At 50.6% G+C, this 26,338-nt stretch overlaps 1 protein-coding gene across 2 annotated transcripts in view; it reads left to right on the top strand.

Annotated features, from left to right (window-relative positions):
- CNNM4 (cyclin and CBS domain divalent metal cation transport mediator 4) overlaps window positions 1-24,224 on the top strand; it is a 36,282-nt gene extending 12,058 nt beyond the window's left edge. The window contains exons 2-7 of one of the 2 annotated variants that reach the window (XM_059942522.1): window positions 14,418-14,561; window positions 14,852-14,986; window positions 15,998-16,167; window positions 16,430-16,526; window positions 21,261-21,445; window positions 21,710-24,224. In XM_059942522.1, the coding sequence (XP_059798505.1) occupies window positions 14,418-14,561; window positions 14,852-14,986; window positions 15,998-16,167; window positions 16,430-16,526; window positions 21,261-21,445; window positions 21,710-21,907 (929 nt within the window). In that variant the 3' untranslated portion in view covers window positions 21,908-24,224. The remainder of the gene's footprint in view (window positions 1-14,417; window positions 14,562-14,851; window positions 14,987-15,997; window positions 16,168-16,429; window positions 16,527-21,260; window positions 21,446-21,709) is intronic. The other variant, XM_059942523.1, reaches the window with a different exon arrangement.
- The last annotated feature ends 2,114 nt before the right edge of the window (window positions 24,225-26,338 follow it).

Here is a 26,338-nt window from a genome sequence, read left to right as displayed (position 1 = left end):
TGCCCCTGCCCCCCAAATCATCATGGGTCAGTTTTTTCTGTTTCTGAACTTTTATAAGTGAATCGTATAGTATATACTCTTATGTCCGGGTCCTTCTGCCCAACATTAAGGTTATGAACTTCATGCATGTTGCTTGTAGGTGTAGTTCATTCTCTTTTCGTTGCTGTGGAGTATTCCATGATAGAAACACACCACCATGGTACTGTTGGTGGACGTTTGGATTGTTTCCACTTTGAGAGTCTTACAAATAATGCCACGAAGAACACTCTTGGCATGTCTTCTGGTGACTATATGTAGCCAGTTCTGTTGGGAATATGCCTGGGAGTAGAAATGCTAGGGCATCGTATAGGCATAGAGGAGACAGTTTTCCAAAGTGCTTGTATCTGTTTCCACTCCTATGCTCACAACTCTGGTATTGTTGACTCTTATTTATTTTATTTTAGTTAACCCGTCAGGCAGGTGTGTGCTGGTATCTCATTGTGATTTTAATATAGATTTCCCTCGTGACTAAGGATGCTGAGCACATTCTCATATGCTTATCATCCATTGTGGTGGTTAGTGCTTTTGATTCCCCGTTTAAGATTCTTTGCCTATATGAAAGTCAGGAAGCTAGAATCCTGTGTTATCTTCTGGAAGCTGTATTGTTTACCTTAGAGATCTATAATCCTTCGGGAATTTACTTTTGTTTTTGATGTGTTACAGGTCAAGATTCTTTTTTTAAAAAATCCATATGGATGTCCAACTACTTCAGTAGAACTCATTGAAAGGACTGTCCTTTCCTCACTGAACCGTGGTATATATGTAGGTCTGGGCCCTCTTCCATTGGTCTCTTTAGTTTTCCTTGTTCCAATACTGCATTGACATAATTGCAGTACTTTTACAGTAAGCTTTGGTACCTGATAATGTCCGATACTTTGTTCTTTGTTCTTCAAGATTGTCTTGACTATTCTTAACCTTTTTTGCCTGGGAATTTTATGGAATTGCATTGACTATAGATAACTTGAAGACTTGACATCTTTATAGTAATGAATCTTCCAATCTACAAGCATGCTTACCCCTCCATTAGTTCATGCTCTCTTAATTTCTTTCAATAATATAGTCATTTTCTGTGTAGAAGTCTTACACTTCTTTTCTTGATTTATTGCTAGGTATTTGGTGATTTTAAGCAGTGTCTTTAAAATTTTATTTTTCATTTGTTTGTTGCAGATTGTTCCAACCAGGGTGTATTGCAGTTCAGTTCTGGTGCCAACCACCTGGCGTTAGCATCAGTCCCCATGGGTGTAAGGGCTCAGTCCTCCAGAGACGGCTCTCACCCCAGATGCCAGCCTCAAGTGGTGACCCCCCCCCCACTTGTGTACATCTGACCAACTGGCTACACACTCAGGGGTTTTCATGACTCCCCCTCAGGTTCGATAATTCGCTAGAACGGCTCACAGAACTCAGGAAAGTGCTACACTTACGATTAGTTTTATTTTAAAGAATGTACCTAGGATGGGGTCTGTCTGAGGGACAGGGAGCTTCCATGCCCTCTCCCTCTGGAGCCAGAGTGTGTCACCCTCCTGGTACATCGGTGTGTTCACCAACCTGCACGCCCCACTGAGCTTTGGGATCCAGAGTTTTTATCCTCAGGACTTCCTTAGCATGCTTGATTAAGTCATTGGCCTTCCCTGGAGGTAGGGCCTTTTGTGCCCTCTTTAGTTTAACTGGTGACCATCTCCAGTCTCTCTCTAGGGTCCCACCTAGAGTCATCAAAATTATCATTATTATTTTTTGGCTGCTCCCCGAAACTTGTGGGATCTTAGTTCTCCGACCAGGGAGCGAATCCGGGCCCTCAGCAGTGAGGGCACGGAGTCCTAACCACTGGACCACCAGGGAATTCCCTGGAGTCATCTTATTAACATCACAGAGACACTCCTGTCACTCAGGAAATCCAAGGGTTTTTGAAGCTCCGTGCCAGGAACTAGGGTCAGAGACCAGATATATGCTTTATTATACTTCACAAGTATAGAGAAATGTAGTTAATTTTTGTAGAGTGACTCTGAATTCATTGACCTTGCCAAACTGACTATTTAATTCAAATAGTTTATTTTAGATTCTTTTGGCTTTTTTACACGTATAATTATGTTGCCTATGAATAATGGCAATTTTATTTATTTACTGCTAAACTTTATATATTTTATATCTTGTTCTTGCCTTATTTCACTGCCTAGGACATACAGGATCATGTTGACCTGGTGACAGTGGGCATTCTTATTTAAATATCTGCTGAGATGATTGAATGATTAATCTCCCTTTTTCTGAATTATACTGATTGATTTTTGAACGTTAATCCTTAAACATTTGTTGTATAACTGGAATAAACCTGACTTAGTCGTGATGTATTCTTTTTACGCGTCATTGGATTTGATTTGCCAATATCTTTGTTTAGAATTTCGGCATCTACGTTCATAAGAGAGATTGGCCTGTAAGTATTTGTTCTGCCATTAAAGAAGCAATTGAGGAAGATATTATTACAAGGTGTCCCCGTTAGGTTTTTGTTTGTTTGTTTGTTTGTTGTGGCAGGAAAAATAATTGCTTAATAATTGAGTCTTTTTCCTTCTTTTAACTAATATTTCAGTTTAGGCGAGCAAATTTGAACATAGCAAGTAATTATCTCACCCTCTCCCTCCCCGTTTCCTGCTTCTCCTTCAGACGACCAGTATAAGCCTCTTAAATCACGGGAAATGTTGCTGCAGTTTTTCTCCTTCTTTAGGGTTTTTTTTTTTTTTTTCTCCTTCAGATTTTGATATCAAGGTCTAGAATGATTTTAATAGTTTACGAATTATTTGGAAACGTGTATGATTACCAGGAACCAACTGGGCTTCACCAATGGAAACAAAACAAAAAACCTTTTTTTTTGTGACGGGGGATAGGATTACTAGGTTAGTTCAGGAGAAAACTAGTCCCAGAATTAATGTTATCTTGATGTTAACATTTAAGAGAATTTCCTATTATCTCTTCATGAATAACATGCAACATATGGGCTCATTAACAGTGGTCCAGTTTTTAGGTTGATTTGCCCGTAGATTATTAGCTGGTTGCACAAACAGATCCAAAAGAGCAGGTGCCTCTAAAGGCAGTAAGTGTGCTGAGTCTGTGAGCGGTCCTGCGGGGAGTGGTGAGGAAGGGGCTTCTCCTTGGGGGCAGGGGGCTGGGGCGGGAGGCCAGATGGCCAGGAGCTGGGATTCCACGGGGAAAGGCCAGGGGGGCTCCTGAGACCAGAGGACTGGTGGAAAGAGAGAGAAGCAGTCTGCTGGAAGGGTCCAAAGTCAAAAGGAGGCTGGTGGTGCCTTCCTCCCCTCACAGGCATGTCAGCCGGGCCAGCATCTTCTCTCCACTTTATTTCTTTCCACTGTGTAATGTAGCTCTAGTTCTCTGTGTTCCTCCCCACCCTCTGCACCATCCCTGGCTGTGTCCTCCAGGAGACGTTTCCACATCACTGAGGACCAAGACACCAGCACTTGGTCTGAACTCACTCCTGAGATAACTTAAGAAACTTAAAAAACTTTAAAAAAAAACAACCCTCTCCTTTGACCCAGGTATTCCCCTTCTAGAAATCTATCTTAAGGACATGGAGATAGATCCAAATATATTTATTACGAGGATTTTCATATTGGCAAAAAAAGGGGAAGGACACAGTTTAAGAGCCCAGTGGGGCTTGAGATTATGTACACATGTGTGCAATGAAATATTATCAGGCCATTCAATTTTTACAAATATTTCTATGACATGGGCAAATACAAAGAATGCAAAGTATTTAAAAAACGGAGTACAAAACTATTTACATTATGATCCAATTTGTGGAGAAAATATATATTATAATATTTTATCTATATATGTTAATTTTAAAAGACCAAAGCAAACAAGCAGTTGCCAGTACTTATCTTTGGAAGGTAGGATTAAAAGTGATCTTAATTTCCTTCTTTCTACTTTTGTTACCACAATCAGAAAAAAAACCATGTAAAAATTAGTTAGATGTAAAAAAAAATTACAAGAAAACTGGGGAAGTTAGAGCGCTGACTGTTGATGGTCTTAAGGAATTATATGTTTGTGTGATGTGTGTGATGATACTATTGTGGTTTTGTTTTTTTAAAGGGTCCTTAACTTTTAGAGATACTCACCAAAGTGCTTGGGTAAAAGTTACAGATGTTTACAGATAAGATCTGGGATTTCCTTCATAATAAACTAGTGGAGCGGGTGGGGCGAAAGAGGAAACAGGACTGGCCAGAAGAGTTGTTAATTGTTTAAGGTAGGTGAAGGGTGTAATGATATTATTTCCTCTACTTTTGTATATGCTTTTATTTTCCATCATAAAAGGTTAAAAATTAGAGACTACTAGTTAACTGAAAAATCAAAGCCATGAAGACCTGTCCTGAGAATTAGAGAACAGTCTTAGGGTTCCCCGACATCCATTTATCAACAGCTTGACCCCTGGGGCGCTTGGGTTAAAAGAAGGCTATTTGGAGAAGTCCCATTTCTGAATCCCAGCTTGCTCACCTCCTCACAGTGCTATTCTGGGCAGGACCTTTCTGAGCTGGGGTTTCCTCCTGTGAAGAGTGGGGTTGGTCGTAGGAGATGCTCTGATGGGGGGAGAGGAGGGGCGGGACAGCACCCTGCCCTCCTCCCCCAGAAGTGCTCACCCTGCCTGCTCAGTGCCTGGGGGGAAGTAGGCCCTGAGGGGGGACACCCAAGCGTCTACGGTGCAAAGGGACAGCGAAGGTGTGGCCACCTTTCCAAGGCTGTTCTAAACAGAGCCCTTTAAACTTTTTTGATTGTGGACCCTATTAGGAAAAAAATTTTTTTAAATTTGTATCTCCATTCATTCAAAAATTATATACATGTACTGTTTTTCTAATACATATATTATGAAACAAAGAAAAACAATTTTAAAGAAGTAAAAATGGAATAACCGTTATTTTAAAATGTCTTGCTAATAGTTATCACTTCCTATTATCTCTAGCACATACTTTATATACTTTCTCAAGGCACAAAATGCCCTTGTGCTGGGATTCATCATTACTGACAGTGGCTGGACGTCTGTGTTTCACATAGTTTTCTTTGTTTTGAATCATTTTGGCCAATCACTCAGCGCTGACTCCATCCTTACTGATTTTCCCCCGCTGCTGGTTGAGGCGGCGGGTGGTGAGAGGGGCAGCTCTGGCCTTTGTTGGCATCTGTGCTCTTCATTCTGGGATTTCCTTGCCCGGGTCTTGTTAAGCAGCTGTCCATTTTGCGAGCTTTGCTTTGGTCCCGCGTACTCCACATCGTGTGTAAATCCCTGTCTGCACTTGCTCCCAGTCTGCTGGAGTATGAGTGAGTGTGTGTGCGCAGGACATCCGGAGCCCCGTGGTCACCTGCGGTGACTGGTGACCGGCTGGCTTGCAGGCCTGGTCCAGGCCCACCCGTGGTCAGTCTGTGTAGAAACAAAAGCTAAAGTTGCTTATTTATCTTGGATTAAAAATAAACAGAAACCGTGTAAGGGATGAGTACCCCCTTGGGAGACCCTGTTCTGAAAGGTCCCGGATGGGCCGTGCTGCGCTGTTGTCTTGCTCGGGGTGGCTCGGCTGGTCGATCTCCTGGTCAGTCTCTAGAACCCCTTTTACCTGCAGACCCCTGTCTATTTTGTCAAGTGGGCCCCAGTGTCTCCATTTCCATTTCTTTCCATGCAGCTGTCCTCCTATCACTGTCTTTTTTTTTTTTTTTTTTCCTGCTTTACTCTGTTTTACCTTTTGTCTTGCCTTACATTTTCATTTCTTTCCTTTTAAAAACATAACCCGTTGGGGCTTCCCTGGTGGCACAGTGGTTAAGAATCCGCCTGCCAACGCAGGGGACACGGGTTCGAGCCCTGGTCCGGGAAGATCCCACATGCCGCGGAGCAACTAAGCCCGTGCGCCACAACTACTGAGCCTGCGCTCTAGGGCCCGTGAGCCACAACTACTGAGCCCGTGAGCCACAACTACTGAGCCCGCGCGCCTAGAGCCTGTGCTCTGCAACAGGAGAGGCCACTGCAATGAGAGGCCCGCGCACCGCAGCGAGGAGTAGCCCCCACTCGCCGCAACTGGAGAGGGCCGGCGCACAGCAGCGAGGACCCAATGCAGCCAAAAATAAATAAAAATAAAATAAATAAATTTATCAAAACCAAACAAAAACATAGCCCGCTATAATGCGGTATTTTCATTGGTGATATTCATTGGCTAGCTTGCCTTTCGGGCACCTGCTGTATATTGAGCCTCATCTGGACAAGGAGGCGTGAGTCAAGAACCGCCCAATATAATTTCTGTGGGTGAGAGTGTAAACCGGGACCCACGCTGGGGAGGGCAATTGGGAGTTTTCTATCAAATTTGCCCTTTGACCTGTGACTCCACAACTATAAATGTATCTCACGTGGGTCGAAAATAGTGGACGTACAGGGATTATCTTTACAGCATTATTTGCAGTAGAAAAAAACCTGGCAACAATAATGTGTCCATCAGCAGAAGGGAGAGGGTCAGATCCAGATCCATCCTGGTGCCCACAATCAGAGCTCTCGGGCCGCGGGGTGGGGAGTAGCTCTGCGCTCCAGTGACCTCTCTGATGGCAACACGCGAGGCGCAGAAAAGTGTACCTTGTATTTTTTTTTTTTTAATTATTTATTTATTTTATTTTATTTATGGCTGTGTTGGGTCTTCGTTTCTTTTTTTTTTTTTTTTTTTAATTTTTATTTATTTATTTATTTATGGCTGTGTTGGGTCTTCGTTTCTGTGCGAGGGCTTTCTCTACTTGTGGCAAGTGGGGGCCACTCTTCATCGCGGTGCGCGGGCCTCTCATTATCGCGGCCTCTCTTGTTGCGGAGCACAGGCTCCAGACGCGCAGGCTCAGTAGTTGTGGCTCACGGGCCCAGTTGCTCCGTGGCATGTGGCATCCTCCCGGATCAGGGCTCGAACCCGTGTCTCCTGCATCAGCAGGCGGATTCTCAACCACTGTGCCACCAGGGAAGCCCTGTACCTTGTATTTTTAATTAAAATAAAAATAAAAGTAATATATTTACTGTAGAAACTTTTAGAAAAGTGGAAAATGATTAAGAAATAAAAGTCAAAGTCACCCTCATCCTACCACCCCAAATGTTTTAGTTGCGTTTTCTTCTAGTGAGTCAGCAATGAACTGTATTGCTTCTCTCCCTCAAAATGAGACATCCTTCTTCTCTTTTCTGATTATAAATGTAAAAATTAAAAAGTAATACATATTGACTTTAAAATGCATCAAGCAAAAGCAAAAGAAACCAGTATCGCTCTTACTGTCCTGTTTTGTAACTTTCTGCTTTACACAAACAGTGAACCACCGTCTTTTAAAATAAATCTATATCTACATCAGCCTTTTTAATGGCTGCAATACTGTGTCATAAACCACACTGGGTGGACCCTCCTGGGCACACCTTGCACATGGCCTGGGCACTTCCTTTGTGTTAAGGTCTTTCCTAGAAGTGAAAGAAACGGAGTCCAAGGTCATACATTTTACATCTTGACGCATACTGCCAGGTCATGACGGAAAAATGTCATTGTTCTCTCCAGTACTGCACTCTTTTAGTCACCAAAGTCTTATATTTTAATTTATATTAAAATTAAGGGCCTCCTCAGTGTTTTTTTTTTTAATTAAAAAAATTAAAAAATTTTTTCTCACTGTTCTTTTAAATTGCTTATTGATTAAACAACTTCCACCCGGCCCTCCCCAGTCCGGCCGGCCCCCCTCTGCTCTAGATGCTCTGCAGTATTCTTTTTGCATGTAACTCTCCCACCCCCTTGGAGCTGAGTTGGGAGGGCTGTGCTGTGCCCCTCTGGTTCCTCTGTCACCCTGGCCTCTGGCTTCTTTCTGGGATGGGCCACGGCTCCTCCTGCTGGCTGAGGTCAGCGTGATTAATCATCAGCCTAATCCTGCCCTGGCTGGGTGGAGGGAGGCGGAGGAGGGGGATTCCCAGGAAATCAGGGTGCCTGTTGTCTGCAAGTGCAGACCCATGGCCCAAGGCTATGTCTTGGGCCATGGGTCTGCACTTGGCAGCTGGCTGCCTGGCCAGCTCCTCTCCCCATGGGGGGGGCGCCTGAGAGCTCAGGGCCAGTCTTGGAACCTGGGATGGCAGGAGGTGGGACCTGCCGGGAGGCCAGCGAGGGAGGCCAGCGAGAGATGCCGAGGACACCACCTTGGGTGGCGGTAATCCCACGTCTGATCTGGGGCCCCTGGATCTTCCCCATGAGAAAAGGCAACTAGAGCTGGCGAGTAGGGCCTCTCCGAGCCCTTGTGGACTTTTGAAACCCAGCACCTAGTAATGTTTTTTTCTTATGATCTTTGAGAGACTATAAAGGTTTTTTACCGGGGGTGGGGGGGGTGGGGTGGGGGTGGGCGGAGGAGGCCACAGCTGTTTGCTAAAATGGGCCTTGTGGGCGGTGGAGGGCTGGGCTTTCCAGGGCCCCTGGAGACCTCCCTGTATGTTTCTAGCAGAGTTCGGAGCATCTGCTGTGCACCGGGCGAGGGATGGGGGGCCCGTGGAGAGAAGTGGATCACGGTGCAGGCCAGGCTAGCTGCATCCTGGTCCTGGTCCGTAGGGAGCCCGATGCCAGGCAGCCGATGGCACGGTCTGCAGCCTTCCAAGTGCTGGGAAAGGAAGAGCGGGGGCGGGGCGGCGCGCGGGCAGTGAGTGCTAACGGGCCGGTGGAAGGGTAAAGAGGCGGGGGAGGGTTGTTGAGGGACTCAGGCAGGTCCTCCCTCTGCTTGCCCCCTCTTCCAGGTGGGAGAGGGCAGTGAAAGAGGCCCAGGCTTGCTGTCTGCATCTGCCGATCCGGCGGGGGTTTCTAGAGGCCTCGTGCAGCTTTCTGACCTGGACAAAGGCTGACAAGGGCGGAGAGGGCAAGCTTGCAGCCAGATGTGGCCCAGAGGTGACCTCAGGACAGCAATTTCAAGGTGCCTCCTTCCCTTCCCCACGGCCAGGTTGCCCCTTCCTAGCAGTGGCTTGAATTTAGAAGGCTGAGGAAGCCCCAAGCCCTAGCAAAGCCGTGTGAGAGTATTTTTAAGAGTTTCTTTCTTTCTTATGTGTTTCTTTCTAATTCTACCATCGATTATGGAAATTTTAGAATTTCTATTTAGGAAAGTATAAAAAAGAAAACAGAAACCATACTGAACCCCCCATACTGTTAGGTTAAACCATATGAATTGAAATTGTCTTTTTTTTTTTTTTTTTTTGGTCAAAAATAGTCAAATATCAGCAATTTCATATGGGTCAGCCAAATATAATCATTTTGCTACATTTTCTCAGCCTTTTTTTCTTTGAATAAGGACTGCCTTGGAAAATGTGGGATTCTCAGCTTTTGGAGTAGATGTATTACGTCAATTTTCATGTTTCATTTCTCACCCCACTTCTCCCCACAAAATCCAATTATCCAGTTGAATGGATACTAATAATCAAATGAGGTAACTCATTAAAATGAAATTCTATATTAGATTTAAATTCCATACAATGAGAATCATAAATGTAAGTCCTAAGTTGATCCTCTTATTCTAAATGGTAAATCAGTTAATAGTAATTTCTGAATTACTGTTCGAAGCTGCTTTTTTTTTTTAAGTCATCACCCCCTGTTGCTTTTTTTTTTTTTTTTTTAAATATTTATTTATTTATTTGGTTGCACCGGGTCTTAGTTGTGGCTTGCTGGCTCCTTAGTTGCGGCACATGGGCTCCTTAGTTGTGGCATGCAGACTCTTAGTTGCGGCATGCATGTGGGATCTAGTTCCCTGACCAGGGATCGAACCTGGGCCCCCTGCTTTGGGAGCATGGAGTTTTAACCACTGCGCCACCAGGGAAGTCCGTACAGAAACTTCTTGATTACTAAAATTCAGAATAATTCTTTGCCTAGTCTCCGTCCCTCTCCCCCTTCCCCCATTGGTTATGTTTCTTTTCCTAAGGCACATCCACATGAACTGTATTATCCATTCCACAAATATTCTTTGAACACCTGCTGTGTGCTGCTTGCTGTTTTGAGTTTCGGGAACACAGACGACAGCCTCTGATATGATGGAGCTCTCAATCTAGTGGGAGAAGATGGGCCATAAAACGATAAACACAATGAACAAGAATGTTCTTTTTTTTTTTTAAATTTATTTATTTTTGGCTGCGTTGGGTCTTCGTTGCTGCATGCGGGCTTTCTCTAGTTGTGGTGAGCGGGGGCTACTCTTCATTGCGGTGCGTGGGCTTCTCATTGCGGTGGCTTCTCTTGTTGCAGAGCACAGGCTCTAGGTGCGCGGGCTTCAGTAGTTGTGGCTCGCGGGCTCAGTAGTTGTGGCTCGCGGGCTCTACAGCGCAGGCTCAGTAGTTGTGGTGCATGGGCTTAGCTGCTCCGCGGCATGTGGGATTTTCCCGGACCAGGGCTCGAACCTGTGTCCCCTGCATCAGCAGCCGGATTCTTAACCACTCCGCCACCAGGGAAGCCCTCTATTGTTTATTGTAGGTGATAAACTAAAGACCAGGGTTGCGGGGCTGGAGGAAGGGTTGCAGTACTCAGTGAGGCCCTCTGGGTAGGCCAAGGTGACATTTGAGCAGTGAAGGAAGACCCGAAGCAGGCTGAGTTGGGCAGGTATGTGGGCAAGGAATAGGCCAGGCTGAGGGAGCAGCCTTAGGAGTTTGAGGAAGAGCCAGGAGGCCGAGCGGCACAAGTGTGAGGGAGCAGGGCAGCAGGAGGGCTTTGGGCCCCAGGCCGCTGCGAGGAGTATGCAGTCTACCTGGAGTGAGACAGAGCCCCTGGAGGGTGTGGGGCACAGCATGAGGTGGCGTTATAACTTCTCCTGTAAGAGGGTCCCCCTTGCTGCTGTGTTGAGAGTAGACTCGGGTCCAGGATGAAGACTTGGGTTCTCACCCTCTGGGTGAGAGGAGGTGCACGTGGCTCAGCACGCGGCAGTAGCAGTGGAGGCTCCCAGAAGAGGTTGGATTCTGGGTGTCCATTGCAGGCAGAGCTGATGGGATCCGCTGAGTGGGCTGGATGTAGAAGGGTAGAGAAACAGAGGAATCAGGGACTTCCCTGGCGATCCAGTGGTTAGGACTCTGCACTTCCACTGCAGGGGGCTCGGGTTCGAACCCTGGTTGGGGAACTAAGATCCCGCATGCCGCACAGCGTGGCCAAAGAAAAAAAGAAATAGAGGTGGCAAAGTTTATTCCTCCAGGGCCCCATCCACTGGATGGATGGAGATTGGGGAGGTCTGGGGGAAGGGCAGGAGCTAGGTTTTGGCCGAGTTAAGTTCAAGATGTTAGACATCCACGTGGAGCTAGCTGTCAGCGAGCAGCTAGATATGTGAGTCTGGAGGGCACAGGAGAGGGCTGGGCTGCTCATAGTTATTTGAGACACTTTGACGTATGGTTTGTATTTAAAGTCCAGAGGCAAGGGACCAGGTGCAAGGACTGAGCCCTGGGACCCTCTCTTCTCAAGGAGAAGAAACAGCCCTGAGGTCAGAGGAACACCAGGAGAGCCGTGTCCTGGAAGCCGAGGAGAGGGAGGATTTCCAGGGGGAGGGAGAGAGTTGGCCTCTTGTCAGAGACTGTGGCCTGGGCAGGTCATCTGAGAATGAGACCCCACCGTTGGAGGTCATTGGTGACCTTGGCAAGAGAGGTTCTCTGACCAGGTGGGGAGATGGTTCTGCTACGACCCAAGAATGGCTCCTCTGGGCAGATAAATTAGAAGAAGGCAGACACGGCCCAGGGTCCTGTGCCCGGGCCAGCAGAGGATGACTGACTGGCCCCCAGCCCAGCACCTTTGCATGGGGCCCAACTGGCCAGCCACAGTCAGTGCAGTGTTCCAAGCTCTTAGCCGCAGAGCAGGGCTGGCCGTGGGCAGTGCCCCGGGTTGCCTTACCTACGGGGTACCTGTCTGCAAGGTGCTGCCACTAGAGGGCACCCACACCCACCAGTGGATTCCACAAACCAAGGTGCCCCAGAGAGGAGCGAGGAGGGCTGAGAGGGGCTCAAGGAATCTGCTCGTTTCATCCACAGGAGGGGCATTACGGTCCTTCAGAGAAGCCACCCACCTTTCCCTGTGAGGCCCAGTGTGACCCGTGATTGTTTTGTGGGTCAGGACTTGTTCTGAGTCTGTGGGTTAATTAGAGGGTTCAGTGGGGAGGGGGAGGTTTTCTCAGATTACTGGAGCTGTGTCTTCTCCGCAGGGGCTCTGACTTCTGGGCTGTGAGCAAGGACCTGGGGACTGAGCCACACCCACCCTGTTCTCCGGGGCTCAGTCTGCGGCAGGTTAGGCAGGGAGGGTCCTTGCTCACCCCCTCTCACCAGTTTCCCTTTGTTCCCTTTAATTTTGTTTTTCCCCCTTCATTTTTTCTCAATTAAAAAAGAAAAACTGTAGAAGTAAAACATGCCTAGAACAATATAGAAGGGTATAAAGTAAGGGATAACAAGGCCCTTCCCTCAAACTCCAAATATCCCCGAAGGTGGCCATGGTTGTCTCCTCCAGACGCTGACAGGGTAGTTTACACCTCACCGCCCCTCGCAGGCAGATGGCAGCACGCATTCTGTCCCGTTATAGCCTCTCCAGGGCTTCCTTCCACAATGTGGTTCATCCGGCTGTGCCGCATTCTCCCCAGAACAGCAGTGGCTCCTGTTAAGGACTCCTGCTCCATTGCTCTCGAGGTTTGAGGTTGTTAAAAAGAATGTTCTGATGAACCCCTTTGCTTTTTCTGTCTTTCTACATTTTGAAAATTATGTCCGTAGAGTAAGTTCCTACCTGTGGAATTTCCAAGTCCAAGCTTAGGGACCCTGAATTCTGAGACATGCCTCCAACTTGGCCTCCTGAAATGAGTGCCCGTTTACCTGCCCACCCACCAGAGTGCCTGTGGGGGCCTGCGTGTCTCCCCAGCGCTGGGCACTCCCAGGCTCATTAGGGTGTGCTGTCTGGAAGCAGCAAAAGCTACCTTGCTCGAAGTCTGGTTCCCGCCTGATGACACAGCTTAACTGGCTGCCCCAGGCCCCTCAGAGCATCGTTTCTGTCTCCAGAGAGCGCTCCGGGATGGGCAGCAGTGGCAGGTGAAGAGGCCGGGGGGCCGGACACCAGGGTTCTGGCCCTGACTGGCTGCTGCCTGCTGAGGACCTTGGCCGAGCTCTGGGTCTTGCCGGCTCAGCTCTGGAAGACACTGGAAAGTTTTAATCGAGTCCATGGCTCTGCCTGACAAAGTGCTGAAAGTTTTTTGACCACGACTGGAAATAAGGATACCACAGTGACCGGCACATTGTGGAAAAGTTTCACACACAAAAAAACCAACCACACAAACGAAAAACAGTACTTCCCCCCATGTGGTGTACTCTGCGATTTTTCACTTTATTTTTAGAAATGCTGGTCCCGAGAACTGGCATGTCTCTGTTCTCCCTCAGAGGCCCCTAGGAGTTATGAAGATGCATCCTGGGGCTGGGATTCCCTGAGGCCTTAGAGACCTGGAGAACATCCTCTGCGGACCGTGCGCTAGAGTCAGGGCTGAGACTGGGTCATGCGGGGGAAGCTGAGCAGGAGACCCTGACTTGACCTTCACAGCTCTCCGGGCCTTCTCCCCTTAGGCTGCTCTAGACCCGTGTCCTCGTGTGTGGGTCACACGGTCCCGTTCAACCCAGAGTGGGGGCCGGGCCCTTCTTGGCTGTCGCCGTGTCATTGTCACGCGCTGGGGCGAGGGGCACGAGAGCAGTGTGGGACCCCAAAGGAGGGCCTGGGAAGCCCTGCCACCCCACACAGAGCTTCTGTGGAGGGTCCTTCCTCCCCACCCTCTGCCTCCTAACTTTCTTTCTTGCTTCTAAGGGTGACCCTCCTCTAATTATAGTACCTGCCTGGCCTAATTATAGCCTGGGCTAATTTGTTAATGGCTTTGGGAACTGAGAGCCCTTGCCTTGGGCAGGATCACAGCCCCGGGGTACACGCAGGCAAGTTTTGCCAGGGAGCACCGGGTGAAGGAACGTGAGTGGCCTCTGAGGCCCATGGGGGGCGGCGTGGGCCCCCTGGGGAGCCCCATGTCCAGCTGGTGCACGCAGGGCTCTGACCAATGCTGCCTCTGTCCACGAGTTGTCAGGGTGGGTCTCTCCCCTTCCCAGGGGTCCCAGGAGCCCCTGATGCGCGGCACCAGGCAGGGCCTTGCCATTTTCATTCTATTTAAACAAATGGTCCTTAATTAAATGCCTTTACATTGAAACATACTTTTGGTTTTCCTTGCCATAAAAGCAATGTCTGTTTGCAGTAGGAGCTTCAGGAAATGCAGAAAGGGGAAAAAAGGCCGTTCATGACCCCACCCCAGTGACTCATGACCCCAAATGCGTTAACTTTTGGTCGAGGAGTCTCATGACTGGTCCCTCTGCTCTTGTTTGACTCATTATATTGTCCCCGCAGGGAAGTCCCACCTGGCCATCGTGCAGAAGGTGAACAACGAGGGCGAAGGTGACCCCTTCTACGAGGTGCTGGGCCTGGTCACCCTGGAGGACGTCATCGAGGAGATCATCAAGTCCGAGATCCTGGACGAGTCTGATATGTACAGTGAGTCCCCTTCCCACCCTTCCCTGCCCTGCTCTGCTCAGACTGGCACCTGCTGTCCCCAGGGGGAAGGCCGCTGTGGGGACGGGAGGCTGGGCGCCAGCCAGGGCTGCTCGGAGCATCCACAGGAGCCGCCTTCCTTCCTCCCAGCGTTTGTGTCTCAGCCCAGACACTGCTGCTTCTGCTTCTGGTGGAAGAAGGGCCCGCGGAGCTGGGAGCCGGCGGGTGGGTACCAGTCTGTTCCCCAGTCCTTGGGGGATGCTGTTCTCAGTTCCACATTCCCTCTCTTGCAGCTGACAACCGAAGCCGGAAACGGGTATCTGAGAAGAACAAACGTGACTTCTCAGCCTTCAAGGATGCTGACAATGAGCTCAAGGTGAAAATTTCACCTCAGCTGCTTCTGGCTGCTCACCGCTTCCTGTCCACGGGTAAGAGCAAGAGGGGGGCCTTCGGGTGTCGGTGGGATACAGCCCCGGAGGGAGACGTACTGGGCCTCTGGTTACTCCTCCCCAGGGGACAAGGGCTACAGCAGATGAAGGGCCTGGGGCACGCGCCGCTGCCTCTGGAAGGGGGCGAGGTGTTTTCCTTCCATCCCCACCGACGATCCCTGCGGTTTGTTTTCCCCGTTAATGGGTTGCTGCTACAAACTTCCAGGAACCGTCTGGGTTTGTTTGGGCTGTTATGTGCTGGGAGGACCTGAGGTGGGCACCGGGCTCCCCGTTGAGGAGGGAGAAGGAGGCCCTTCCATATGCCCCCTCCCCCTGGGTACAGCCCACAGCCCTGCCTGCTCATCCTCTCTGAGCGTCTGGATCCAGCTCCCTTCTCGTCTCTCTGCCTCCCCTGCGCCTGCATCTGCTGGGCCCCTCGGGACCTGACTTCTAGGTCAGTGACTTTTCTCTCTTCTCACCCCTGACTCAAAGCTCCCTTGGAGACCCGGGTGATTGATTAGGAAAACGCCCGCCTGCTCTGTCCTCTCCCCTCGGTCTGACTTCCTTCCCAGCCCTCACTTGCTAAAGCTGTGATCCTTCCCTCTCCTGTGCTTTTCCTGCCGGGCTGTTGATGATGTGGATACTGACAGTAGTGATAGTCACGTTTATTAGGCACTTCGCATGTGGCAAGCGTGTGTCTAAGTGTCCTACATCGGTTATCCCATTTCACCAAACAGCGACCCCATGAAGTTTTAAATCCCCATTTTACAGATGAGAAAACTGAGGCACGGGTGAAGGAGTTTGCCTGAGGTCATGTTCTATTAGTGCAGGAGCCACTGTTCAGGCCCAACCGGTGACAGACTTGCGTGTACTGAGGCCGGAGCCAAGGTCACGTCCTCCGCGAAGGCAGGGCCAGGCAGTGAGGAGCCGTCCAGCACAGCAGTGACCATCTTCCAGGCACTGCCCGGCCCAGCCTGGCCTCATGTGAAATCCTCCTCTCTCCTCCTCCAGAGGTTCCCCAGTTCAGCCCCGCTCTGATATCAGAGAAGATCCTGCTGCGGCTGCTCAAGTACCCGGATGTCATTCAGGAGCTCAAGTTCGATGAACACAACAAGTACTACGTCCGCCATTACCTGTACACCCGCAACAAGCCGGCTGACTACTTTATCCTCATCCTGCAGGTGCGCCTGCCCCGCCCCGCCCTCCGTGCCCGCGCTGCCCTCTCACCTGCTTTCCTGCCCTTGAGCCTCTGCTCCCCGTTGCCCGTCTTCCTCCTGCAAGGCCACCGTTGCGCCCCCGGGTCTCCAGGGCTCTGGAACTAGCTCCTCCACGGGGCACACAGCCCTGTGCACTCCTCGCTTCTCCCTCGTGCCTCAGGCTTTTTCTTCCCGGGTGTTTTTTCCTTCTCAACTCTGTTTGTAACCCTGACCTGCGTTCTTTCAGGGGAAGGTAGAGGTGGAGGCCGGGAAGGAGAACATGAAGTTTGAGACGGGCGCCTTCTCCTACTACGGGACCATGGCCCTGTCCTCGTTCCCCTCTGGTGAGTCTCTGGGCCATGTCTGGGCCGCCCTCCAGCACTCCTGGAGGGGGAGAGACTCGGACTGGCCCCCCAGAACCTAGGGCCGCCTAGAAGGGTCATAACCCAGGTGGCTCGGGGGAGAGGAGGCCAGCGAGGGCCAGAGCTGCCAGGGCCTCGGGGAAGTGGCCTGGAAGAGCAGTGACTCGCCCCTTGGGACAGGGTTCAGAGGGTGGAGAGAAGAGATGAGAAGGGGATTCTGACGAAAGCCCGGAGGGAGCTGAGAGCGTGTTCTGAGGTGGGGACACCAGCCCACCAGGAGATGAGGAAAAGGGTGGATATGAGTCAGGGAGCCGCAGGAAGTTGATGGTATTTGCTTGCGATATGAAGCAGGAGGCCATTAGTGGCCCTTGAGCGGGAGGACCTATGACAGCAGAGTGGGCCAACTGGGCAAGCGGGCCACAGTGGCCCTCCTTAGCCGTGATGGTGGGAGGCCAGTTGAGAGGGAGGCAAGTGGAGGGAGGCTGCAGGGCCTCACTTGTGAAGACTGGGCCAGGGGAGTCAGGGTGGGGGAAGGGGACCCATAGCTCCCACGTTTGGAGGCCGGGCCAGGGCCTGTTTTCTGGCCGCGCAGTTTGCAGATGCCTTCGGCTTTTCAGGGGGCTGAGCCACTGCCTTTTGGTTAAGGGGCCGTTCTGATGGAATAAAGGGACCTGGGGGCAAAGAAAGGACTGGACAGCCTCTGAGAAGGGCCACTCTGGCCACCCCGGCGCCCTCTGCTTCTCCAGTCCTGGGTGGCTCAGGCTCCCCTTGCTGGAGGGGGTGCCCTGCAGACGAGGCCCAAGTCTCGCCCGGCTCGGCTCCTTGCCAGTTGTATGACCCCTCCGGCCCCAGGTTGCTGCGGGCTGGGGGGTGAAAGTCTGCTTTGGTGCCGGGGACAGGCACATGGTGAGGGGGCTGCTGCAGCTCCTGGGGAGCCTCCGTGCTGTGCCTGTTACTGTCCTTTGACAACGAGGACCCCTGTGCGGGGGGCTGGGCACCCGTGCATACTGACTCAGCTCAGCTCCTCCACCAGCGTGAGCAGGCTCCTGGGGGAGGGGAGTGGGAAACAAGGCTGCAGAGCTGGGTTTTGGAACAGGTGGCCCCTGCCCAGGTGCCCCAGGCCTGGGGAGGACTTCTCTGCCCCTCCTGAGAGCACCTCTTGCGGTCCAGCTTGGGGAAATCTTGTGCAGCAGGGCACACAGTCACGGGACGTTCCTCCAAGCACCCTTTCTCTGCAGCCACGCCTCAGAGCCTGGTTAGGGTCCTGGGCTCTGTCTTTTGATGTGGAGGCCCCTGGTTCCCACTTGCAGTGGCTGGAAGGGAGGGGAGACGACTTCCGGGGGCTCTGGGCGCACCCCACCAGCTTCTGCCCTTCTCTGATCAGGGCTCTGGTCAGCTCTGAGCACCCTCCCCATCAGAGCCGGGTCCCCTCTACTGTTGTGCCCCCCTCTCTGCTCGACGGAACCTGGCCCCCAGCAAGTCTGCTTCTCCATCCTGTACCTACGGCTCCACGTCCACCCCACCCATCACTGACCTTTTCCTCTTTTGCTCCAGTGCCTTCCACCCTGGTCAGGTGTCCGCCTGGCAAGCGGAACTCCCTGCTCTCCTGGCTCTCAGGTAACGTGGCATGGCTGGAGAATTTGCACTGCCACCTGCCGCCCGAGCCCGCACACTGCAGCTGCATTAACCGCTCCCAGCAGGCACTGGGGGCCCCGCCCCCGCCCAGCACCTGTGCCATCCCACCTGCTCACAGTTGTGGGCCAGCCTGGCCAGTGCTGGCTCTGCTTGGCCTGGGGCCCAATTACTATGTGCCTTTGCCCAGGTCCTGGAAGGGTTTCCCCAAAGGTCCTTCGGTCTTTGAGAAGAGACACACACGCCTGCAGGTGACAGGCTGGGAGTGGAGGGTGGCTCCCGGCCAGGCCAAGGGAGCCCAGCTGCTCAGGGCCACTCACGGGCCTCAGCAGGATGACTTGTCACCCCATCAGCTTTCTCTAAAAAACTTTCCAGCTTTCCTCACAGGCTTTGGTTTTCACTCTTTGGCTGCTGGTTCCACCTGCCAGGGGGAGGCAGCAGCTGGGTGGTTAGAAGTGTGGCCGCAGTCATACTGCCCTGGTTGAATGGGGTCTCCGTAGACAGCAGCTAAATGATTCCGGGAGCTGACTTACCTTTTCTAAGTCTTAGTTTCCTCCTGTGAAACGGGAACAATACATGTGCCCTCTTCTTAGAATTGTTGGCAGCAGTGAGAGAATTGATACAAAATGTTTAGTTAGCGCTCAGTTACTATTTGTTTTTTCTCTATTACAACCAAAATGTGACATTCCAATCAGAAAGTGTTTAGGAAAATTCCAAAAGCCACAGAAACATGCTATTTCTGGCCTTTGATATGTCACACTCCCGAGCCTTGTCCCAGGGTCGGTGGGAACTGTGTTGGCCCCAGAATCACTCAGTTCGAGGGATTCCTATCCCATGTATACTGCGGCAGCAGAGGTCCTGATGTCAGGATTCTGGCCCGGGCTGCTGAGGCCGGAGGAGAAGAGCATTACGAGTGCCTTTGAGCTCCGGTCTCAGTGCGTAACTTAGAGAAGGTCCCGGGGCCCCAGCAGTGCTAAAAACCTGTCACTTCAGTCAACTGTTTCCCCTATTATGTTTGTACAGCTGGGTTTTTTTCCATCTTAAATGTACAAACACACACTTTTTTTAATTGATCCTCTTTAAAAAAAAAAAAAAGTAAAAAGGTGATTTAGAAGTCACTTGTCCCGTTCAAACACAGCCAACTTTTGGCAGTGATGGGAAGTACAAAGCAATTAATGGTCTTTGAGCAGGGGGCTGTCTGATGAGAACAGAATGGGCCATGTCAGCCCTCACTGGCCAACCCCTCAGCCTCACTCTCCTCTTCTGCTCTTGCTTCTGTCTCATAGATGGCCGGGAGTTGATGCATACATGGTTTGAATCCTGATGTCTTTACCTAATATGGGAACCGAAACACTTTTCCATAAGCTTTCTAGTTAGAGCTACACAGGGTTTCACCAAGCAGGCGTGCCTTCATTTGTTTTTTTCCCCCTTATGCATATTCATGGGGGTCTATATTCTAAGTATAACAGCATGATGTAAACCTCTTTACGGAAAAACTTCTTCTGTATTTAAGATTATGTCCTTAGAATATTCTTCCAGAAATGGACTTAACAAGTCAAACCCCCTGTTTTTTTGTTTTGTTTTGTTTTAATCATAAAAGTAACATAGCTTATTTAGAAAATTGGGAAGGTGGAAAAAAATCTTAAGAAAATTAAGAAGCATCATAATTTCATTATTCAGAAACAAACACTTCATATTTTGTTATATTTCTAGACCTCTGTTTTTAATAGGCCATGTGACTAATTTATGTTGGTTTAAATTCAGTTCCTGTTCCTGGAGTGTTAATAAGCATTAATTAAAATCATTCTATCATCCAAATAATTAATGTTAAATATTAAGCAATATCCCTAGTGTTTCTGTTCTTTGCCAGAACTTAATCAGAGGTGTTGCCTGAGTTAGAATGAGTGATACATGCACATGGTCCTCTAGTGGTTGTATATCACCTAATCATAGAATATCCAGACTGTATTTTCCTAGTTTCATGAATGAAACGCAAACGTAGAGTATTACTCAGTTCAGTCGCACTTGGTTCAGCCACCCAGATTCAATGGTTGCTCTTTTCACTGGTCTGTTTGTTAGAATAGCTAACTCAGCAGTTAGTAACTTACTAGTTAACTAAGCAAATCAGCTTAGTCCACTTCCTGTTTGTTTAAAACAAGCCAGTATGCCTCCACAATTAACTTCTTGGTGCATTTCATTGTTTCCTGAGTGTTCCCAAAAATACGAGCTAATGATGTACAGTAATGTGTGTGCCCTTCCTTTTCCAAAATAAGGAGCTGGTTCCTTCCTCGTTGGAGGTTGAGTCATTCCCCTTTCCTGGTTACAGTCGACCGAATGGAGGCCTGTGCTTCCCCTAGTGGCGGGAAGAGGCACTGCCACCGCTACCCCAGGCTCTGCCTCATGGGAGGCGGACTGGGACCCAGCCCCCAGACACCCCAGAGTGGGAAGCCTGGAGCTCTGGGGCCTCTAGGTTCCTCTGAGAGGAACCTGCTGCACCCCCATCCCCCTGCCAGACTGGCTGGGCTCAGCAGACACAGGGCAGGACTGTTCCACACACAACAGGTTACGTGCAGAACACACTTTTGAGCTCTTACGAGCATTTTGAGATGTGAACAGTGTGTCATGTTGGGGGGTGTATGACGTGTGGTGAGAGAGTGCAAACTGTAGGTTCTTCCTTTTCATGTAATTTAAAACTATGCAGTTTATGTCCCTTGACAGAAGCTGTCCAGTGGCTCCTCTGCCATGCTCGGGTCATCGTTGTGTCACCCTTGCCTGATCAGCTGTTGGGGAAATGAGGGGTTTTGTAGCCATAAACTTTCTGTGTCTCTGGTTTTTGTTTTCTGTTTTGTTCATCTGTTTGGGTAGACTTTTTAATACTTACTGCACCACAGTCCTAAACAAACTAACTCATTGGCGTTGATGAGGTCAGACCTGCAGGCAGAGCTTCCGTTCGTTTGTGCCCGAGAACTACTTCCCGCTGCCGGTGGGGGCACCACTGCCCGGGTGTCCGTGGACAAGGTTGGACGGGAGGCTGTGAGGGGCACCAGGCTGGCCCCCGGCCTGACAGCCTCTCTCCCTCCACAGACCGCTCCCCGTCCCACCCCGCACCCCTCAGCCGCTCGGCCTCCCTCAGCTACCCGGACCGCTCGGAAACGGCGTCGAGCACAGCCCCCTTGGCGGGCAGCAGCCACCAGTTCGGCAGCTCCATCCTGGGCCAGTACACCTCCGACTTCAGCGTCCGGGCGCTCATGGACCTCCAGTACATTAAGGTGAGCGCTCCCCATGGCCCTCTTCCCAGGCAGCACCATCCTCCTCATCCTGGGCGTCTGGATCACTCTGCCTCTGACCGGCAGCTTCTTTCTTTGATCCACCACACCCAGCACGGAGGGCCCCCCGGGATGCATGTCCCTCCTACTCTAGCTCCTCGCTCTTTGGTCACCCCCCCGCCCCACCCCCTGGGTCACGCCCTCTCTCCTGGACTCGCAGCCTCCCTCTGCTGTCGGTGAACCAGGCCCTCCCGCTTCCCCCTGCAGATCACCCGGCAACAGTACCAGAATGGGCTGCTGGCCTCACGCATGGAGAACTGCCCCCAGTTCCCCCCGGATGGGTGCACCATCTGTACCGAGAACTTGACCGACAAGTCCGAGTTGCCCCTGGTGGACGAGACCACGACTCTCCTGAACGAGCGCAACTCCTTGCTGCACAGAGCCTCCCTCGAGGGCGCCATCTGACGGGAGGGCCCGGGGTCCCCCGCCAGCCCCGCGGGGGCCTCCCCAGTGGGCCCACACGAAGACAGGGAGCCTGTTAGGCCGGAAGGGGTACAGATAGCCTGTCTGACTGAGCAGCCAGATGGCCCCCGACCCGAGGGGGATCTGGCCTCCGATAGGGACCTCTGAACAGCTGCGAGCTGGCAGCTGCCCACCCTGGACTGTGGGGCAATGGGCTGGCGACCAGGAGCGCTTCTAAACTAGGCTCATCTCACCTCTTTTTAATACCATATGGGGAAGGGAAGACAGGGTTAAGGAACTTTATTTAAAAACAATTTTTTTTTTTTTTTTCCCACAAAAACTTTAAAAGGGGTAGGGTTTCTCACCCCGGGAAGCAATAGCCATAACCTGCTCCCAGCCGTGACCTTTTTGGCTATGTCCCTGACTCAGGAAGCCTACTCTTTCTGCATCTCCTCTGCCTCCTCCAGAGATGGCATCCCAGGGGCCTGCTGGAGGAAGTTTTTCTCTTGGGAGGGAAGACAGTTCTTCCCAGGAAGCAAAGAACCAAATAGTGCTGAGAACAATTGCCCGGACACGCGCTGAGGCTCGCCTGGTGTCGCCGAGGCCGAGGGATTCTGGGAACTGTGATCAGGGACGTGACACTCGCAACTGCGGAGAGGAGCACACCTCCTCCTGGTAATCGCTGGACCCAGGAATCTCCTAGAACTCTGCTGACGGGCTCTCCTGGTGAGTTGGGCTCCGCTGAGGACTCTCGCCCCGTCCCTCCTATCTGCTCTGGACAACTCTCCCCTTGTAATGGGGCTGAGTCCAAGTGTTAGGCAGGGTCTCACACCTTTAAGATTGATTGCTAACCCCTGCTCCCCAGGCCCTGACCTCACTTTCACCAAAGGTTTTCCCCAGGTTGGGGGAGCGACTGCGTTAGAGGGGACTTGTCTGCGATGCTCCTTTCGGGGCCAGGAGGGAACCTGGTCATGGGCATCTACGTCGTTAGCAATTCGTTCCATCCCCCTTCCCACCCCACAGCGAAAGTCAGGTTTCAGTCACCGACCCACCAAGCCCTTCTTTCCGGACTCCCGGTTTCTAATCCAAAACCCCAGTGCCTCTTGGGGATTGAGGACAAGAGGACGTTGTAGGAAGCCAACCTAAGCAGGTTCTTCATGCCCTTTCCTCTGTGGCTGAGGCTCCCCTGGCTTTGTTCACGCACTTACAGATCCACCTAAAAGGCACACAGCTGGCAGCCCTGTCTTCCCCACGTGTGTGTTATCCTAGTGTGAGATGTCGTCCTGGCCTTTGCTGAAGCTCGTGGTCCTGGGCGCTCAGAGCCCCAGCCCCACGTGCAGTCCTGCCCCAGCACCTTTTCCCTGTGCTGCAGGCTTCCCGCCATCGGGGAGGCTGTAGGACCAAGGTCCACGGTGGCCCTTTGATTGGGTGGAACAGTTGCTGGGGGGGGGGGGCCCAAGATCAGGCGAGGGAGACTCCACAGGCCTTCCTGAGTGTTATTTATTCACTCCTTTCCTCAGCCTGTGAGTCCTGTTACCCCAAGTGCTCTGTTGGGGACCAGGAAATGTCTTGCACCAAGTATACTGGCCCCTGGTCATTTTAAAGTCCTTCCAGACACAGATTCCTACAAGTCTGCAGAGAAGGTGGTGACAGCCATGGGTTCTCAAGCCATAAGGAAAAAAGATACCAGACTTTTGTCCCCCGTTGGGGCCTGAAAACCCCTTAGTTTTCTCCAGGAGCAGCTTGCTTTCCGAGTCCACACAGAGGCTCGCAGAGCTGTGTTCCTGGGACCTGAGTGCCAGGTGGAGCAGACTCACGGCTTGAACCGAGCGTGTGTGAAGCCAAAGGAGCAGGTGCACACACTTCCACGGCTACCTCTTTGCACGCACAGTTACTTTCAAGAGATGGTCCCGCCTCCCCTCTTCTTCCCGTCCCCATTTATAATCACTTTTTGCAGAGGGTCATGATTATTTCCACATATTACTGGTCCGATGACTTCCTCCTCCCAGTGCAATTTTTCACCTCCTATTCCAATCTCTGGTTCCTGGGCTGAGCAGTACCCTGACCTGGCCCAGCCCTGCGTGTCTTCCCGTGGAAGGGAGACCTTCGCAAACGGCCTCTGGATGGGTAGGCGAGTTACAGCCACCGTAGCAAATAACTCATATTTATTTTGCATAAGATTTTAATTTGTATATTTTTGTGATTTATTTTGGCATTGTTATGAGTTTGACTCTCGGGGAGTTTTGTTGTTATGACTCTTGTGTCTTTTGTCACAAAACAATGATAATATTTGCTAAACGATATACGGAATTTATTTTTGATTGGTAATAAAAAAAGAAATATGTATAAATCTTGGTGAGTTTACAGTTGGCCTGTTTGAGTTCTGTCGATACTCGGTACCGGTCATAGAGCTAGAAGTGGCTGTGCTTGGCTGTCACCTATGACAGGGCAAGGGGCAAGCATTCTGGTTCTGTTCAGCAGTAAAAAGGAAGCAGAAATGTAACTTACACAAATATATATAATCAAGGCTGTTGTCACAGGAGCTAGAGAGTGCCAGCTGCTGCTAGATAAGACAGGGCAAGTGTGCTCAACTGCCACCATTAGGAATCCAGTAAAATGGACACCAGAGGGTTAGGGGCAGCTGGGATGGGCAGATTGCCCCTCCTCTCTCCCCTGGGGGCTGAAGGAGAAAGGAGCTTGATCCAAAAGTATGATCGCATTGTCTTATAGCAGCAGGAGCCTCTCAGTCCATACTCAGGGGCTGGCTGTGGTTTCACAGTTGGAGCGCTCACCGCTGGAGAGCCCGCCTGAGAGGGACCTCACTGGATGTGCTCCCGAGGCTTCAGCCAGGCAGACTCCTGCCCACAGGTGCCTCGGCCTGTGTGTGCAGTTGAGTGCACCCAGGCCAGGGCCTCAAGCAAGCCTGGCTTGACAGGGTGAACTGGGGGGGGGAAATGTTTAAGGAAAGGGAGGCACTGGGTAGGCAGAAAGGAAAGAGGACATTTCAGATAAAAAGAATAACAAATACAAAGTCTTGGGCATAGGTGGGCAGAAATAAATTTCATTCATCCATCTGTTCCACACGTTTAAGCCCTTGCTACATGCCAGGTGCCACCAACCCCTCAGGCTGTCTTCTCCACCTGGAACTTCCTCCCAGGTCTTTGTTGAGGCTCACCCCCTTGCTTCATCTAAGCCTCTGTTCAAATGCTACTTCCTTGAAGAAGCCTTCCCCTATCACCCCATCCAAAAGAGCTTGGCCCCAGTCCCTCTGTCCGTCTCCTTGTATTGCCATGTTTTTCTCCATAGCACTTATTGTCAGATATTAAAATACGGATTTGTATATTTTCTGTTGTCCTCACACTAGAACTTAACCTCCAGCAGGTCAGGGTCTTTCTTATTTCCACTGCAGTCCCAGCACTAGGACAGTACCTGGTACATTGCAGGCACTGGATGCGGGAAATACTTGTTGAATGAATGAGTGGGTCTTACAAGAAGGTGAGTACTGGATGCTATCGCAGGGGAGCACAATGCTCCCATAACCTTGACCCAATCTAGTCAAGATGGTTGAGGAAAAACAGCTGGAGGAAGTGACGTCTGCAGACTTGAGAGAGAAGAAGGAATTAGCCAGGGGTCACACACAATAGTTATGGGTTTGAAACTCAAGAATACTAGATAAAACATGGAAATGTCTTGAACCAAATGATCAGAAAGGAAAAATCGCCCATGGGGGAACTGAATGCCCAGTGACAAGTGTCTCCACTGACGCTGTGATGATGGGCCAAAGAGTGACGCAGAGCCAAGGAAGAAAGAAGCTGGCAAAGTAGTGTTGGGGCCTCTATTGTTCACAGAAAGTCACTCGTGAGCAGCTTTGTTTGCTCTGTACCGGATCCTTTGTCTTTGGGTCTCACAGTTTAAATCACTATTTGTGTTTTCCAAGCGTGATCCAACTGTTCTTCTACTCAAAGGTTTCCCCCCTCCCAAATAAGTTACAGGTTGTTTTCCAAGGGATCCCGAGACCAGGGGAAAAGTAACTTGTCAAAGGTCAGAGCCCTGTCTGGAGATACTGAGTGTTCTCCCCATCTTGCCTCTGGAACTGGTCTTCGCTAGTTAACTTTTCAGGCACATGAACTCATTTCAAGCCTGTTGTCCATTCTATCTCAGTGTCAGCATTTTATCTGGACTTGGAGACAGAAGTGTGAACCAAAGGGGTTGAGTCTACTATTATTATTTTTTTCTTTCAAAAGAGGCATGCCAGCCCAGTGGAAAGGCTCAGTAGTCATTATTGCTTCTGCTGGCGGCTTATTCTGGAACTTTTCACACAATATTTCTGCCGGTCACTCGCCACGGGTTTATTCATTCTTGCACATTACCTTCCACACAAACATATTTTACTTAATTGAGGCCACAGTGTCTTAACTGTTGTTTATAGTGTTT

The sequence above is a fragment of the Balaenoptera ricei genome, chromosome 13, assembly GCF_028023285.1.
Source record: "Balaenoptera ricei isolate mBalRic1 chromosome 13, mBalRic1.hap2, whole genome shotgun sequence".
NCBI classification, from domain to species: Eukaryota; Metazoa; Chordata; class Mammalia; order Artiodactyla; family Balaenopteridae; genus Balaenoptera; species Balaenoptera ricei.
This window is presented reverse-complemented; position numbering and strand designations above follow the sequence as displayed.